An 18855-nucleotide genomic window follows, 5' to 3' on the forward strand; every position below is an offset into this window, starting at 1 on the left:
AAGTGCATTTTTTTTTTTTACTTAGGAATGTTCTATAGCACAGCACAAACAAATGGCCTGCCTCCGTCTGCCTGATGGAAGGGTTACCACTAACATTGCAGAAATGCGTCATGCAGTGGACTTATTCCTGGTTATATACTGCAGAACATTGTGACTTGGACTGTGCTGAACAGTTATTTCAAGGTCTTCCTAAATTGAACTCTGATTCTAAGACTGCCTTGGACTCTTTTTTTTTTATTTTTATTATTTTTATTTTTTTTATAATTTTAGGAACTTTCATCTGCTGCCACACAGCTCAGCTCAGGGCATTCCTCTGGTGTTGATGGGTTGTCTTATTGATCACGGAATATAAGATCTTGTCAAAATGTCTTGCTAATAGGTTAAACAAATACGTACATACAATAGTGCATAAAGATTAGACATTGCATACTAAAAAAGGTCAATAATGGATCATTTGTTTTTAGTACGAGACATTTTAAATATTTGTAAAACATTTAATTTAGGAGTTGGATTAGTTGCCCGAGATCAGGAAAAAGCTTTTGATCGGGTAGATCAGTTATTTATTCAACTTAAAGTTTTTGGGTATGGGGAAGTTTTTTTAAATTGCAGACAACTCCTTTATGCTGGCGCTTCGTGTATGGTAAAAGTTGGGGGTGGTTTGAGTAAACCAATTTCTGTTCAAAGAGGAAAAGGCTGTCCGTTGTCTGGTTTGTTATGCAGTATTGCCATTGAACCTCTGCTTTTTAATAAAAAAAAAAAAAAGACTTTATCTGGGTTTTCAATACCATATGTGATTCAGAATGCAAATGTCTCTTTTCCTGCTTATGCTGATGATGTGACTGTGTTGGTTAGCGGTGGGCAAGATATTACTGCTCTGTCTGAAGTCCTTCATTTATATGACAAGGCTTCATCAGCAAAAGTAAATTGGGACAAAAGTTAGGCTTTTTGGGCAGGCCAATATCCTCTACATTGTTTGCCATCACTGCCAGGAAAGCTTAATTGGGGCAAAGAAGGGTTACAAATCTTGGGAGTTCATTTTGGTTCAAATGACTTTCAGAAGTTAATTTGGGAGGGTGTAATGGAGAAAGTATGCACCCGATTGTCTCGCTGGACCTGGTTGCTACCCAAACTATCCCACAGGGGGAGAGTCTTGATTGTCAATCACTTGGTTGCTTCCACATTGTGGCACAGATTTAATGTGTTACAACCACCGGCTGGACTCATGCAAGAAGTACAAAGAAAGTTGGTGAACTTTTTCTGGTCCGGACAACATTGGGTCCATTCCTCTGTACTGTTTCTTCCAATACAAGAAGGAGGCCACAGTTTGGTGGATATCAGGTCCAGGCTAATGACATTTAATTTAAAAGCTGCCCAGAGACTATTATACAACAATAATAGTGCTTGGTTTGACACTGCAGTGGTACTTTTGAGAAGAGCTGGTGGAATGGGTCTTGGCAAGCTTTTGTTTCTGATGAAGCTAGAAGAGACTGAGCTTACCGATCTTACTCCTTTCTACAAATCTGTTCTGGAAGCCTGGAAAGTTTTTGCATTTTCAAGATCACCTGAAGTACCTTCAGGGATGTGGCTGTTGGAGGAGCCATTGTTTCTTAATTCTTTCCTGCCTTCGAGACTTCTATCCTCAGCCTTTCTGTGTGCACCTTTACTGTCTGCTGGGTGCACAAAGCTGGGTCATTTACTACACACCAGTTTGGAATCCTTGGGCAAGAAAGCTGGAGTTAAGTCAACACGAATATCACAAAAGCTCATCACAGAGGTGATTGGAGAACTGGATTTTAACTATCGTTCTTTCCTGGACAATCCAGCTATAATAGATGTGAGTATTGTCTTCCCTCTCTGACTGTAAGAGCTGCGATGGGGGACTGGCAGGAACAGAGGAAAGGTCTACTGTCATTCAGAACTCCACAAATGGATGGATTTGAGTCAGTGGGAAAGAAAGCCCTTTATGTCACCTGTGTAAAGGTGTCTAATTTACATTCTTTGACTGGGGTTCTTTCAACGAAATGGACAGACGTTTCTGGTACTGACTCTTCCCCTAAAGTTAGTTGGCGTTTCCTGTACAAATGTCTGTTTGACCAGCGGACTGGTGACCTCCAGTGGAGGATTGTACACGGATCTGTAGCTACAAACAGACATGTGGTGCATATTGATCCTAGTGTTAGTGTGGGTTGTCCTTTTTGTGGAGACATTGAATCTGTCTTTCATTTGTTTATGCAATGTACAAGGTTGATGGACTTGTTTTCGTTGTTAACAGAGTGGGTTACATCTTTGGGTGAAACTTTTTCTTTTCAGTTGTTCATCTTTGGTCCAAAGTACACCGTTGAGCAAAATAATGTTTTGGTTTCACTTAATTTTTTATTTGGTAATGCAAAATTCTGCCATTTGGAAAACTAGAAAAAATAAGATATTAGGACAAGGTGCAGTAAATCCGGCACTGGCACCTCAGTATCTGTCTGCGCTTTTAACTTTATACACACTGTAGTGTCTGGACCAATCAGACACACACAAATTATTCATTTATTTAATGAATAATCCAGCAAACTCACTCTCCCAAATAAGGCCTGTGAAACGTTCCCCAAATGAAGCTAACACACTGGCAGGACGCAGTGTCTTGTTACAGGACACACACTGAGACTGGGTTTTATGATCGAAAAGAATGTCCTGAGAGCTGTGACTCTCACTTAAATTCTTGCAGAGGAAGAGAAATAAAAACCATGTTAATCCTATATATATATATATTCTATATATAACCACTTGATAAATGTGTAAACAAAAAATTGGATAACAATAGCTTTAAAACCATGTGCTGGCAGCTGTTTGTTTTCTCTCCTCATCAGCATCACACTCTTTTTCTCTTTGTTTTTCTCTTGCTCTGTCTCTTCCCCTCCTAAAGCTGAGCTTTGACTGATATAGGCTTTTCATTTTTGTCTGTCAGTGAAGAAAGTAAACATAGGGTCAACTGATAGGTTGGTTTATGAATCATTTTCTCAGACAAAGCTACCAGGAAAGCTAGGTAACTAAGTTTATTAAATTCATTCACAATATGTACACATTCATTATTGATCTAGGCCTAATATATGGCCGTAGACAGGGCTTTATAATCAAAGAGGTCATAAATTTGAAGTTGTTATGGGGTTAAACATTTTTATTTCTCTGATATGTGCATTTCAAGACGTTTGAAGGCCAAAAAAGGATAAGAAATAGATTTAAAACCTGCTCTCTCCTCATCTCCATTACTCTGTCTTTTTCTCTCAGTCTCCTGATCTTGCCCGGTCTCTTCCCCTCCTAAAGCTGAACTTTTTTAATTTACTGAAGGCTACAAATTGTATTATATTAATTCTCAAAATGTACACATGCATTATTAATCTTGTGCCTATGAAAACGGCTTTGTTAATGTTTCTTGTCCCCTCACAATGCCATAATTACACGTTATATAGGCCTATTTTCAGCTCAAAATGGCGAAATTAGACAAAAGTTTATTCGTTTTCTAATTATTTTTGTCATTCGTTTAACATTTATGACCTAAAAAACTGTCAAATATAAAATGTTTAGTTTAGCTACTTATTCTCAACTCGCACTTGACCGTAAACTGAAGCGTCAGTCGTGCTGCTAAAATTCGCGCGAGGATGAGAAACCGAACCGTCCTGTGTTGCTCCCAATGCTCTAGTAACATTACATTATGTAAACCGCAATGCATTTATGACAAAGAACTGCACCGATGCAGATGTAATATCATTGCAATCTATCAATAAATGCACTCACGACACACCTTGTACTCTCTGATGTTCGCTCTGCTCGGCGCCCCTGCAGATTGAAAAATGCGCTAAATCCAAGCAGACTCAGATAAGGGGAGGAGCCGAAACTTGACGCAGCTTGCCGCCGTTTCAAATGAGTTTTTTAAAAGGGGACTGAAGCGATCAAAAATGTATTTATCAAATATTTTTTAGGGGGGCTGGGCAGAAGTTTAGGGGGGCTGAAGCCCCCCTAAAAAGGGCCTAGTGACGCCCCTGTATATAGTTCAAAGTTACTATCAGATTTAATGTTATACCTTGACAAACTATACATCATTAAAAAGATATAAGACTCAAGTTTCAGTATTTTACCACTATTGTATTCTGAAAAACTTATAGCGACAGTTATTTCTTAATTTGTGTCAGGAGTTATGAAATGAAAAAATGAGTCGATACCTTTAATATGAATTATGCGCGTCAGACGTTCCCATTCATAAAAAACTCCTGTGCTGTCGTCATGACAGCGATACACAAAACAACGTCCCTCAGGGCTTTAGCTCAAAAATGTGCAGATTTGGAGAAATATTGATAGATTCTCATAGATTTACATCAGATTTCTATAGACAGGAATAATATTTATTGAATTTATACCCAAATGCGTCGATGTAATCATTATGAGCGATTGGATACTCTGATACTGTGTTTTCAATTCATACCAATAGCCTGAGGGCGCTATATGCACAATAATAGTCCATATATGGAACATGAAGAAGAGCCATGATCATGTGACATTCCAGGACGTCACTGATACACACAAAGCTACAGAGATCGCGCTGTAACATGCAGATAAAAGATGTTTTGAAGATAATAAACATGATTGCAATGATATTTGAGTTACCTGTGTTTTTCAAGCCATGCCAGGTATTTTCATAATAATAGATTATATTTATAATGTAATGCTAATCTATATAGAATATCATTGTGCAGAACACCATACAATAGTATATTTTCTGTCTGTTTTTTTTTTATCTGAAGCCAAATTATATCACAGAAGATTATTTAAAACACTCATCTTGCGTTATAAATTAAGTTTGAAGCACAAACATGGTTTTAATCTCATAAATTGTCATGTATTGATGGTGTGCTAAGCTAACATGCTAGCAAGCCTAGGTGCACCCGCAACCTAGAATTTATCTTTTATGATTTTGTTTCTAGATAGGAATGCTTGCTGAAATGTTTCTTTATTCCAGAAGGGCATTTTATACAGTTAGATACAGTGAGAACTTTGATAAAAGAATTTAGGGATTGAAACCCTATGAATAGCCTGTGAATAGCCAGTCGTTAGTAGCTATAATGCAGACAAAAGAAATGCATATTTAGAGCCATAACCAGGCTGGAGAGGTGTGAATGTGTGCAGGGGGAGACTGAGACTGAATTGGGCTCGTTTGCACCACAAAACAATAGAGACAAAAGACTGAATAGATGACTTAGAAGATGACTAAACATCAGTAGCATTTTAGAGTCAAATCAAAATAAAGTCATGACATGATCTTGAAAAACATTTAACTAAATACAGAGTTTTAGACTTATCATCTTCATATTGTACATATAACATGGTCAGACATGTGGCTTTAGCTGCAGTGCATTTCTAGATTGCTACAGTGTCAACTTCAATTTTATTTTCATGAAAATGTTTCATAAAAATAAATTTCTAAACTTTACAAAATTTTGAAGCTATTTATAACTATTTTTTTCATTATGACAATAATTAATTCTACATTTACAATAAACTGCCAGGTGTCAGCTTTCAAATGAGATCATACTTGTGCTTTTAGTGCAAAGGGATCATGAACTGTATCTGTTTCAGTTTGGGTATGTCATTTCTGGGGATTTTTCAAAAGTGGGGTTGCAGCTTAACAGGTTAAAGTCACTGATCAGCTCTTAGCTCTCTCTTACTCCTTGTCTGAAATGCTGATGTGAAGATGATGCTGAACTAGAAGCCTCTAAGGACCCACCAAGCTTGTGCCAGGCTGCGGCTTTGTCTTTCCATTCACCAAAGATACTCTGAAAACCACTGGTTCTCTCTCATCAAGACCACATCAGCAAAGATCAACTGGAGCCTCAACAAATTGCATCAGGATATTTTAATTCAAATGGGCGAGACATGCAAGTATCAAACTTAGTCTCATTATTTGATACATTAAGTATCCGTACCCCTTTAAAGAAGGGCGTGTTAGAACTAAACTGATGGTTTGCTCAAGGCTGTTGATCTGCTAACAAACAATGATTTCAAACAATGCTATAACTTCTTGCTTTCCTGTATTCTGCTTCAGCTCTCTTTCCCTTGGTAAACTGTATGCACATATGTGTGTGTATGTTAGAGTAGTTTAAGTGTTTAGACTAGTTAATAAAATCTTTTTCATGTCACACGTAAAGTTGTCCTTGTCTCAAGCTTATAACTGGAGTCACTAATCATTTAGATCTTGGTTACTGCTCTTAGTAGTATTGTAAATTAAGAAAGACATTTCCCACGCCCTGGAAATGTAAATTTCTTAGAGTTAATAAACAATTGATCCTGAGTGTTCATGGGACAAATAGGTTCATTGATTGTAATATTAATTTACAACAGTAAATTAATTATATTAACTAATCCAAATATTCATAATCAATTATAACCAGTTATTATTGATTATTAATATTTCATATAGAGCTAATTTGCTACAACACCCAAGCATCATTTACGCTCCTCACAAGCTGGTCTAAAAATGCATTTTTTTTAGGTTAGCTTTTACTTGACTTTTTATTTTATTTTATTTTTTATTTTTGTTTGTGTGTGTTGTATTTTAATTTGTTTGTTCTATTATGTAAAGCCCCTTTCAGAAGCTGCTTTAAAGGTGCTATATAAAAATAAAAATAAAGTTATTAATTCAAATGAGCTTTATTGGCATGACTTGTACAGTATTGCCAAAGCATTGTCCATTACATAAGCAATGAAAAAAATAAAATAAATGTATGAATAAATTTATATAAACAAGAAAGAAAGAAAAAAGAAGAATAAAAACACACCTTTGTACATTTGTACCAACATTCAGACAAGATAACAATGATTCTGACTTCTGAGTTTTGTCCACTGGCTGACTCTTGTAGTTTGTGGCAGGCTTTTACATATTTTGCTGCTGTTGTGATTGAGCTAGAGTTTTCTTCCAAAATATCATTTAATTCTCTGTACACACACACACACACACACACACACACACACACACACACAAACACAAACACAAACACACACACACACACACACACACACACACATTTAAATTCTTTATTTGAATTAAAAGATAAACATTTATCATGGCATAATCCAAATTTGGCAGAAAGATGTACAACAGCAGCCAATATCTCAGTCCATTATGCACATTAAGGGTAAAGGTGGCACCTGCGCCTCCATATATAGAGGCTACCAATTACTGCTGATACAGAACAATATCTCGTCAGTTTTTTGGCCTTGTTCTTCTGTAGTCCGCAAATCTGCAGGCCTCTTACACACAACTTATGCACATGGCCTAGACTACCAAAGATGAGGGCAATAACTTTACAGGAGTAGCCAGAGTTACTGAAAACATTGTACCATGGTTGATATTTCAACAGTTTTGAAGCATAGCAGGTGTCCATATAAGCATCAAAAGAGCAACCAATTTCTAGTATTGTAACGGCTTTGGTGTGTTCATTAATTACAACTATGTCAGGTGTATTTGGTAAGTGATTTATGGCAATTTCCAGTGTAGCGCACTGTTCGTGTGAAGGAGAAAACCAGTCTGTCTCTATTTTTTTGTTAAAGTGGATTGTGGTAAGGTTGACATTGTCTCTGAGCTCCTTCACTAGGAGTGCAACTATACGGTCGTGGCGCGCGATGTACAGTCCTTTGTAGGCGGAGCAGCCGTTAAGGATGTGTGCGATCGTCTCTCTTTGCCGGCTGTGATGTTGCAGGCAGAACGGCTCATGTACGGATGGAAACCATGTTGCTAAGTTGGACTTTGTTGGTAGTACCTGTAGACGAGCTTTAATTGTGAATCTGTGGATGTCGTCTTGTAGGGCTGTGTTCTTCAGAACTGTATGTGATACGTTATGGTCGGCACAGGGCAGGCAGGCCAGTTGTCCTTGTAGGCGTAGGCCTGTCCAGTGCTGTATCATACGCAAATGGAAGTGATCGATTATTGTCCTTTTGATGTTTTGAGTGTCAAGGAGTTGAATGTTGTCGCCAGTTGTGATGGTTGCCTCTGCCGTGATGGTTGAATCCGTGAGAATGATCTTATTGGCTTCCGCCGACTGTCCTGCTGTGTTCCTCCAGCGCAGTTGGATATTAGTGCGGTTGCAGAGGTCATTCAGGTCTAGCCAGTCCGAGCGCACGCCAAAGCCTGGTGTGTTGGTGTCCAGTTTTCCATTGGGTTTTCTTCTGAACCCGAGGAAGCTGGCATCATCTGATGTAGAGAGAGGGACCTTGCGTTTCCCCAGATGTAATAGAAGTGAGGCTCGGGCAAGCTCACGCACGGCTGCGTCATCATTATTTAACATCCTTAACAGGTTGCTTATTCTGGCGGCAACATACACCCACTCTATATGAGGGACGCCCAGCCCTCCCTCTCTGCACCTGTGAAACAAGACGTCTCTTGTCGAGTGTGTATTTAGTCCTATCCAGCGTCTTGCCAGGCCTACAGTCTTATTATTCAGCTCATTTAGGATACATTTAGGGATATGTATGTTTGCAAAGAGATGCTGTATTTTAGAAAGGGCAATCTCTCTTATGGCCTGTAGTTTCATTACGACAGGGAGAGGGGATGAGTCCACCATGTCCAGCCTCGTGCAGTATTCACTTCTAAGTTCATGTATTTGCTCTTCCCATTCGCCCGCGATGTTGAACCGGTGTCCAAGGTAGCCGTAAGTTTCATGGCGCGCATACACTTTAATTTCATTGCCCATGATGGAAAAGGAGGGTGGCTTGTCTTTTTTGGCTTGATACCACCTGTTGCCTCCGCTGCGTCTCTCGTAAAACACAGCGCACTTGGTGTTTTTCACCTCTAGTCCAGACCATCGCATGAATTTATCAGTATGGGAGAGCATGGTTTTGATCACTCTCTCATCCCTGGATGACACCTGGACGTCGTCTGCATAGGCCTGGACAGGGTTTGGCGATCTGATGTGCGAGGGGGAGCAGAGGCACAGCCACTTGAGCCACTGGTTAAGGGCTAGAATAAAGTTTACTGCGCTCCATGGGCAGCCTGTCTTGATGCCGGTTCTTAGTTGGATTGGGCTAGTCAGTTGATCTCCACAGATCACCTGGATAAAGGAGTTTCTATAGATATCCTTAATCATGTTGATATAAGGTTTGGGTAGGTTAATTTCGTCTAAGGCTATACACACACACACACAAACACAAACACACCTCTCTCTGAGAGCACAGTGAACACAGTCTCTGCTCTCGGCTGCCATCTCTGCCTGTGCCGTCCTCTCACATTTAGTAATTTAGAAACTTTGTAATTTAGTAGCATCTTTCCAATAGGTTATGTAATTTTGTTTTTGTAATTGTATACAGCTCGCGCACTCATCAGCTCGCGCACCACAGCTATATGCGTTAATATATTTTGTTTAATATTCCACTAATGAGATATATTTACTTTATAGACAGCCTTCTTTTTTATTACCATTATACTCTCTGCTGTCAGTGTTTCTTTGTCTGGACACAAACAATGTACACACGCTGCCTGTTATCGGTTTTTGGTATCAGAGCATTTTTTTGAGTACGAGTACACAGGTGCAGTATCGGGCCCGATAACGATACTGGTATCGGTATAAGTGCATCCCTATTGCTTACATCTTTTTAGACAAAGATTTTTCCAAATTCTTATAAACCCTACCTAAGAAGCATTACTATTGCATTATTGTTGTTTTGTTCTCTACACAGGCTACACAGCTGTAATCTCACAGCTCAGTGTTGTGAGAGTTTGTCTTCAGCACTACAATCCTCAAACTGTGTTGTGAGAGAGCTGGACCTGAGTAACAATGACCTGCAGGATTCTGGAGTGAAGCTTCTTTCTGATGGACTGAAGAGTCCAAACTGTCAGATGGAGATTCTGAGGTTTGAGTTAAAATACTTATTTAAAAAAAAAAAAAAAAGGTTAATTATTAAAAAACCCACTGCTAAGATTCATTCTGTATGCAATTACATTGTGTTTTTCTTCTTCAGATTTTCCACATGTAATCTCACTACTCAGTGTTGTGAGAGTTTGTCTTCAGTTCTTCAGTCCTTAAACTCCTTCCCGAGAGAGCTGGATCTGAGTAATAATGACCTGCAGGATTCTGGAGTGAAGCTTCTTTCTGATGGACTGAAGAGTCCAAACTGTCAGCTAAAGATACTGAGGTTTGAGTTAAAATAGTTATTTAAAAAAAAAAATTGGTTAATTATTAAAAATCCCACTGCTAAGATTCATTCTGTATGCAATTACATTGTGTTTTTATTTTTCAGATTTCCCACATGTAATCTCACTGCTCAGTGTTGTGAGAGTTTATCATCAGCTCTACAATCCTCAAACATCTTTCTGAGAGAGCTGGACCTGAGTAACAATGACCTGCAGGATTCTGGAGTGAAGCTTCTTTCTAATGGACTGAAGAGTCCAAACTGTCAGCTGAAGATACTGAGGTAAATGTTTGTAAAATAATTAATGAAATACTATCACAATAAATTATTCTGTCACAGAATGTGGCATCTGCTCTCAGTGGAATGCAAGAACAAAAGACAAAAACAACATTTGCAGGAATGGGATTTTTTCCATATTTATACAGATATACGTATTGTCAGAGTTGAGAAGTATGACCCACGTGGACTGCATTAGTCTGAGAAAAATATTGTTGTGGGTGAAGGGACAGTAGTGGACTGTATGAAGATTGAAGTACTAAAACTGTAAAATATTGCTTTTTCAAATACATCTATTTCATGCATGGTTTGCTTCCGATAGCACTGATGGCTAGTAGCACCATCTAGTGGCTGTGTACGGGACACCATGAACATCTCAGCCAGGGTTCAAAATTTACACCACATGCCAAATGGCGATTTTATGAAACAATGATACTCACGAGTTGGCTAGCAATTTCTTTCTCAATTCTAGCAATACATGTTTGAGACAATTGAATATGGCTTAGTATGAATTTTGAAGGTTGTGATGTTCTTAAATAAACATGGCCGGATATACCTCATATTGTGGCATAGGCAAAAGCAAATTGGGGCCACACCGCATGACCAAAACCACGACTTTGAAAGGAAATGGGGTTAAAAACACTTTTAAAAAACAATTAAACACTGTGATGTCAAATTTGATATTGTGGCTGTATATGTGATCATTTACTTGCATGTGTCTGTAGCAAATTAGCCATATGAAATATTAATAATCAATAATAACTGGTTATAATTGATTATGAATATTTGGATCAGTTAATATAATGAACTTAGTGTCGTAAATTAATATTACAATCAATTAACCTGTTTGTTCTGTGAACACTTAGGATTAATTGTTTATTAACTCCAAGAAATGTACATTTCCGGGGCATGGGAAGTGTCTTTCTTAATTTACAGTACTACTAAGAGCAGTAGCAAAAATCTAAATGATTAGTGACTCCAGTTATGAGCTTGAGACACAGACAACTTTATGTGTGACATGAACAAGATTTTATTAACTAGTCTAAACACTTAAACTACTCTAACATACACACATACATGCATACAGTTTACCAAGGGAAAAAGAGCTGAAGCAGAATACAGGAAAGCAAGAAGTTATAGCATTGTTTGAAATTCAGCAGATCAACAGCCTTGAGCAAACCATCAGTTTAGTTCTAACACGCCCTTCTTTAAAGGGGTACGGATACTTAATGTATCAAATAATGAGACTAAGTTTGATACTTGCATGTCTCGCCCATTTGAATTAAACTGTCCTGATGCAATTTGTTGAGGCTCCAGTTGATCTTTGCTGATGTGGTCTTGATGAGAGAGAACCAGTGGGAGTCAGAGTATCTTTGGTGAATGGAAAGACAAGGCCGCAGCCTGGCACAAGCTTGGTGGGTCCTTAGAGGCTTCTAGTTCAGCATCTCCTTCACGTCAGCATTCCAGTACAGAAGTAAGAGAGAAGAGCTAAAAGCTGGTCTTGGGCTTTTAAAGTGTGAAGAAGTAACACCTACTGGAGGTGCAAGAGCCAATGAGAGGATTTTCCTTTGGAGGGAAATTCTTTTATGACCATTGTCTTTGAACATGTAATCTGATTGGATGTTTAACACAAGAATCTTTAAGATGCTTATAATACTAATGCGTCACAAAGTTAGCAAAATGTAATGTAGATTTACAAATCGGAGACGAAGATTGGATTTTTTAGAGACCAAACATGCCACACACATATGATTTTGGTAAACCATAGTATGCAAAGTCTGAAACATTAACCCAATAGAGTTTACAAGAATACAGAGGCCACACCACATAAAAGAACCACTTCTTAATGTGCATGTGACCGCCATCTGTGTTTATCACAGGTTCACGTTTAAAGTCTGTGTAGAGAGAATGGTGTCGTCTTAGCGGCCCCAAATTTAATAACAAATGATCGTTGCGATGGAAGCGAATTAATCAAAACTAACTTTAGCTGGAAAATAACTTTATTAAAGGACCGCTATAACGCCAAAACAATCTCTCTTACCTTAAATTATACGTTTTTCTCTGTAAAGCTGCTTTGAAACAATCTACATTGTTAAAAGTGCTATATAAATGAAGATGACGACTTGACATAAAAGGAAAATCATGAGATGGGAAAATTAGATACATGTTTACACATTTCTCAAGTGGTTATATATAGAATATATATGATTACAGGGTTTATTTCTCTTCCTCTGCAAGAATTAAGTGAGAGTCACAGTTTTCTGGAAATTCCTTTTGGTCGTAAAAAACTCTTATCTGTCTCAGTGTGTCCTGTAACAAGACACCGCGTGTGTTAGCTTCATTTGGGATGTTAGTTTTTTTGGGGGAAGTTTTGCAGGCCTTTGTTGGGAGAGTGAGTTTGCTGGATTATTCATTAAAAATGAATAATTTGTGTGTGTCTGATTGGTCCAGATGCTACATGTCACTATAAACTTTACCAAAATCAAGCTGAAATGAAGTTGGGTTGTTTTTGTCCAGTGAATGCCGTGTTTTTTCGTCATTAGAACGGCTGCATCTGAGGCAGTCAGTCCATCACATTTTCATCAGCTTAAAGACTATGAAGATTATTGTAGCTATGTGGCCGCTTGTTTTTTTTCCTGTTTGTTACGATAGAGACGGGACGGAGTTAAGAGGTTTAACTGACAGCTTAAAGAGACAATGGAGTTACGAAAATTGGTCACAATCTCTTTTTAATACTTCTAATTGGTTAAATATTTGCAAACCCACAGACAGACTAAAGGTATACAAATAGTAATGATTTATGTTAAAAAGGACGATATTTTTAATTGTATTAACTTATAAAGCAATTGTCTTACATAGTTTTGGCATAAGAGTGAAATAATATCCATTATCCATATCCAATATCCAAGAATCTCCCCATTGTATTTGGAGAGATTCTTGCATTTGCGTGAATGTGAAAGCAACACAGACTTGGCTGCGCACTTGTTCAGGAAGTTTTAGCTGATTATGATGTATTTAGTGAAAACACATGTCAGGGCTGATAGTGTTGATGATTTACCTTGGATACGGGCGAGAGTGAGCCTGCAGTGTATTCACACATAGGCAATCAGGGCAGCAAATTAATGGCAATCCACTAGGGATGGGCATTTAAAAAAAAAAAAAAAAAAAAAAACATTTATTTGAATATTTGGCCTCATAAAAAAAACATATTTAAATATTCATTTATTTAAATGTAGTTTAATGAGAAAGACAATCATTTTTTATCTTTACGTCACCCTTTCTGGAAAAGTTTATGATTTGCAAATATACACACAACAAGTTTACTTGCATTGTATCCTGAGATTTTCTTTTAGTGGAAAACATTAAACAATGTGTATGAACAAAAAATATACAGAACAAAAGCATTAAAGCTGAAGCAGAGTGAACAGAAAAAAACGCTAATAAAGCTGACAGTGCCAGTTATCGTAGAGAACGTACATTTACACTCGAATCAGCATATTATATTATTTTTTTTATTTTTTCACATTTTCATGTTGAGGAATAAAAAAAAGTATCCACATGCATGAAAGTAGGCTCCTCAGTCTGATAAATATAAAGCCAGGCGCAGACAAAATGTGCTCCGCTGACAGACGTTGCAGGGACACAGATAATGTGTGCTTTGAGAAGTTACTTACAGTGCTTTGTGTTTTCTGTTCTCAAACCTGTCTCCCTCAACTAAACTTAAAGGAAGCATACTGTATGTCTCATCATTTTGCTATCAGATAAGTTCTCTTCTCTGTACAGCTGTTGTAATGAATGATGCACAGCTATCTTTCCTCATTTGACTGGTGCTTGGATTTCATGTGATTTCATGGTGGTGATATTTATGATTACTCAGTTTCACCCGACAATGTTTCTGCACAACATGTTGATCCATTTGATCAAAAGTTATTCCATTTTTTAAAGACATTTAGTAAAATCATTCTGATCAAAGTTCACTGTGCCTAGAGGCAGACGACATTCTTTGATTGTTAGGGTTCTTCCATAAAATTTTCAGGAGACATTCATAATCACCAAAGTGTAATTTTATTGACTGCAACACTTTGTTCTGACCAAACACTGAGCAGAAGAAACAGAGCCAACATAAATCAAACCCATATCTTGGTTGTGGTTTAATTTACTCATTAGTGTGAACTCTAGAAATAAATAATTATTGACTTGTCGCTCTTTGAGGTTCAATGCGTGCTAAAGAGACAACGTAGCACCTTCCAGTTCCAATGTTTGGGTAAATAATATTTAAAGAAAAAAAATAATTACATAGAAATGTATAAATAGACACCAAAAACATTAATCCCTTACAAAGCCAGACAGCAACATTGTGTCTGCCCAGATCCGGCCTACATCTGGTACACATGTATTCCACACAGTCCAGATGTGGGCCGGATCTGGGCCGGCACTATGTTGTTGTCTGGGAAAATATAACTTTCTCATAAAAAAAATAAAATAAAAAGAGAAAGCAAGAACCATTCAAATGAAATGTTTATTCAGTGTGGCCTTAGCTTACTTACTGATTAGCCTAGAAATCTAGACGCACCCTAGCGACAGTAAAATGTATTTTGCAGCCAGGGTAGTCTAGCAACTCTCCGTTGACTTTAATGCTGGAAAAACCTAAATTGGGTCAGGCCAATCACGCCGTGTATAGAGTAGGCGGGGCGGGCTTAAAGGGATACTCCACTTTTTTTGGAAATAGGCTCATTTTACAAATCCCCCAGAGTTAAACTGTTGAGTTCTACCGTTTTTGAATCCATTCAGCCGATCTCCGAAAACCGATGGAAAATTAAATGTTGCGATTTTCATATCATTACGCCTGCTTCACCCATGGCACTGCAGCAAAGTTTCTTGATTATTACGCAGGAATGAGAGTATAGTTCCTAACCATATCAGCCTAGAAATTCGCAACTTTACATTTTCCGTCGGTCTTAGTACATGATGTAACTACAGAAGAGTCAAGTTTTAAATAGGAAAAATATCGAAACTCTTTGTTCATTTTTTTGAGAGAGATGCTAATGGTCTTGTCCAGTTCAATTCATTATGCTAAGCTATGCTAAAAGTGGGACCCCTAGACCCGGAGTTCGGCTGAATGGATTCCAAAATGATAAAACTCTACTGTTTAACTCTGGGAGAGTTGTAAAATGAGCCTATTTCCAAAAAAAGTGGAGTATCCCTTTAACTCTTTCCCCGCCAAACACTGAATTTTCCGGGTTTTAAGAAAAAACGCTTCCCCGCCAAACACGGAATTTTCCGGGTATCCGTGTTTAAGGTGGTATACGGTAAGGAAGACCCATGTGCATGCACTGAAAGAGTACGGAACTTTTTTATCAAAGAAACCAACTGCGATCGGCTCAAACATGAATGGAGTAGCGAGAATATAGGTCAAAATAAATGAAGAGGTATACGGCTGATCAAATACTGGAGGTGTTGATGGACTCGGAGTCTGATGACTCCTTATTTTAATCATTCTGAATCTGATCGGGACGAAGTTGACAGTGAGAGAGATGCAGATGTTGTCACAGAAAGTTCTAGTCATGGATGAACAGCAGACAGATTGTTCACCCATCGATCTGGACGAAGACAAAGTTCACCTGTGTGTCGAAGAGGGGACAGTGACAGTTCAGACTGTGATACTTCGTATGTTAGAAAATATTCTATTTTAAATAAATGCTGTTCTTTTGAACGTTCTATTCATCAAAGAATTTTGAAAAAAAAAAAAAAATTGTAGGCTACACAACTGTTTTCAACATTGATAATAATAATGAATGTTTCTTGAGGATCAAATCATCATATTTTCATTTCATTTTTCATTTTATTATTTATTTGAACAGGGACAATGTAAAATATACATTAACCTTAAAAAGGAAAGATGCATTTTACCAGGTTGTAGCACATGTGCTAATTTCCACCTGTAGTCCCTGGGCAGGCTGATGTCAACATATAAAGTTAATAATACATCTATTTCAAAATAGCATTAAAAACATCACACCCTTCATTCATTCCTCCGCATTCATTTACAAGTACACTCTCACATACACATCAATTACAATACATTATGTGAACATGTTTGTTTTAAAAGAAGCCATTTTTTGGCCCGATGTGAAAAGGTGTTAAAATTTACACATGTGGTCAGCTCTGTTGGTAATTTATTCCATTGTCCGATGGCCACACTCGAGAAAGCTGAGCTGCCGAATGCTGTCTAAGGCCGGTGACACACTGGATGCGTGGCGTGAGCGTGGCGTTTCTGTTGCGTGTCAGCTGCGTCGCGTTTTCCTTGTCTTTGCACACCAGAAGTGTGTCTGACGCGGCGCTGCTGCTGCTAGGTGACATATTGGTGACATGGTGTTACGGCCAGCTCGTTTCGACCGTACATAAAGGATACAAGTACACTGAAATGACTTGCAAGTTTTTATTACTCTTCAAAATACAGATAAATTAATATAACAAAGTCTAGAGTTCAAAATCAAAGGGGAAAAATCATAATCCAAATGGGGAAGAGAAAAGGTCGGTATGGGTTGTGAACAAATAAAGGTATGCAAAAGAGTGACTTCTCCAGAGGGTGTCAATCCCCTGGACGAAGTGAAGAAGAGTGGTGGAGGCCAAGGTTTTATCCTCTCCACAATCAAATAGGGAACCGGTGTCAGGTGTGCACAATCTCCCACACTCTCCTGAATCATAACACCACCAGCAGGCGAGGAAAGAAAGCGCAGGGTCGTAAAACCTCCCTCCTCAAAAAGATTCGGCAACGAATCTAAAAAAACAAAGAAAAGACAGTTAAACATTACCCAGAACGAACACAATAAAAGTTCTGGTGATCCAAAGGAACGTCGTCTTCTCTTCATTCTTCAACACCTCTGGGCCCTAGAGATGCAAAGAAAAAGGAGAACAGGCAACGCAGAGATCACAATTTTACGCTCTAGAAAGTGTGTCAGCTATAATGTTGTCTTTTCCTCGAATATGTTTAATCTCAAGATGGAAAGGTTGTAAAATGAGACTCCATCGCATAAGTCGCTGGTTTCGATTCCTCATCCGATTCAAGAAGACTAAAGGATTATGATCCGTATAAATGATAATCGGTGCAGCAATTGACCCTAGATATACCTCGAAATGTTGTACGGCCAACACTAGGGCAAGAGCTTCTTTCTCAATGGTGGAATATACCTGTTGATGTCGATTAAATTTCTTAGAAAAGTAACTTACGGGATGTTGAACCTGGTTCGAATCCTCCTGCAAGAGAACAGCGCCTGCACCGCAAGCACTTGCATCAATTGCAAGACTAAAAGACTTTTCAAAATTCGGAGCTGTCAAAACAGGGGCACATGCCAACAAAGCCTTACAATTTTCGAAAGCCTGCTGACATGTCTCAGACCACCAAAAAGGCACTTTCGGACTCAATAAATCGGTCAGAGGCGAGACTACACTGGCAAAATTCTCGCAAAAGCTCCGATAATATCCCACCATGCCGAGAAACCGTCGCAATTCACGACGAGTGGTGGGAGCTGGAAAGTTACAAATGGCTTCAACCTTAGTCTCAATGGGCTTTACACAACCATTCCCCACTACCTTACCCAAATAAGTAACGGTTGCCTTCGCGAACTCAGACTTGGCGAGATTAACGGTAAGATTAGCCTTTGCTAAACGAGAAAAAAGTTCTTTAATCTGGTTAAGAAGAATCTCAGAGTTTTTAAGTCGCCCATCGACTTTTCCTCGAGAAAGAAAACTCTCATCCTCATCAGCATTCTCAAAAGAATCCCCACTCGTGCTGCGAAAGAGAGGAGACGGTTCTGAAAAAGAGTCACAAGAGTTTACCACATTAACAGTAACAGAACGAACAGGAGCTATATACAATTTCAACAAGATACTGTGACAGATTTGTACTTTTTTTCTCCGGTCAGGAGTATTCAACAGATAATTATTATCGGAAAGACGTTTAGCTACACTGTAGGGGCCTGTAAATTTAGCCTGAAAGGGGTTGGCAGGTAGAGGCAGCAAAGCCAATACTTGATCACCCACCTGAAACTCTCTCAGCTTAGCTTTTCTGTCAAAATGTTGTTGCATTTTTATTTGAGATTTACTCAACTTCTTTTTAGCGAGAGCTCGTGCCTCATACAGTCTACGCCGGAATCCACTCACATAATCTGAAATGTTTTCAGAAGGTTTAGACGTTCGCCACTCATCAGCTAACACAGCCGTAGGTCCTCGCACTACATGTCCGAACACTAATTCATTTGGGCTAAACCCAAGACTTTCTTGGATTACCTCACGTATCGCTAATAACATCCACGGCAGACCTTCTTCCCAATCCGCATCGAGTTCCACACAATATGACCTCAAAAGGGACTTCAGGGTTTGGTGAAACCTCTCAAGAACTCCTTGACTCTGCGGATG

The 18855-nt window shown here is 38.5% G+C and overlaps 1 protein-coding gene across 1 annotated transcript in view; it reads left to right on the forward strand.

The window, feature by feature from the left end:
• LOC307157252 (protein NLRC3-like) overlaps positions 1 to 18855 on the forward strand; it is a 107865-nt gene that overhangs the window by 58798 nt on the left and 30212 nt on the right. The window contains exons 4-6 of the mRNA XM_079869119.1: positions 9709 to 9882; positions 9991 to 10164; positions 10270 to 10443. Of these exons, the coding sequence (XP_079725245.1) occupies positions 9709 to 9882; positions 9991 to 10164; positions 10270 to 10443 (522 nt within the window). The remainder of the gene's footprint in view (positions 1 to 9708; positions 9883 to 9990; positions 10165 to 10269; positions 10444 to 18855) is intronic.

This window comes from Squalius cephalus (assembly GCF_949319135.1).
Source record: "Squalius cephalus genome assembly, chromosome: 4".
NCBI classification, from domain to species: domain Eukaryota; kingdom Metazoa; phylum Chordata; class Actinopteri; order Cypriniformes; family Leuciscidae; genus Squalius; species Squalius cephalus.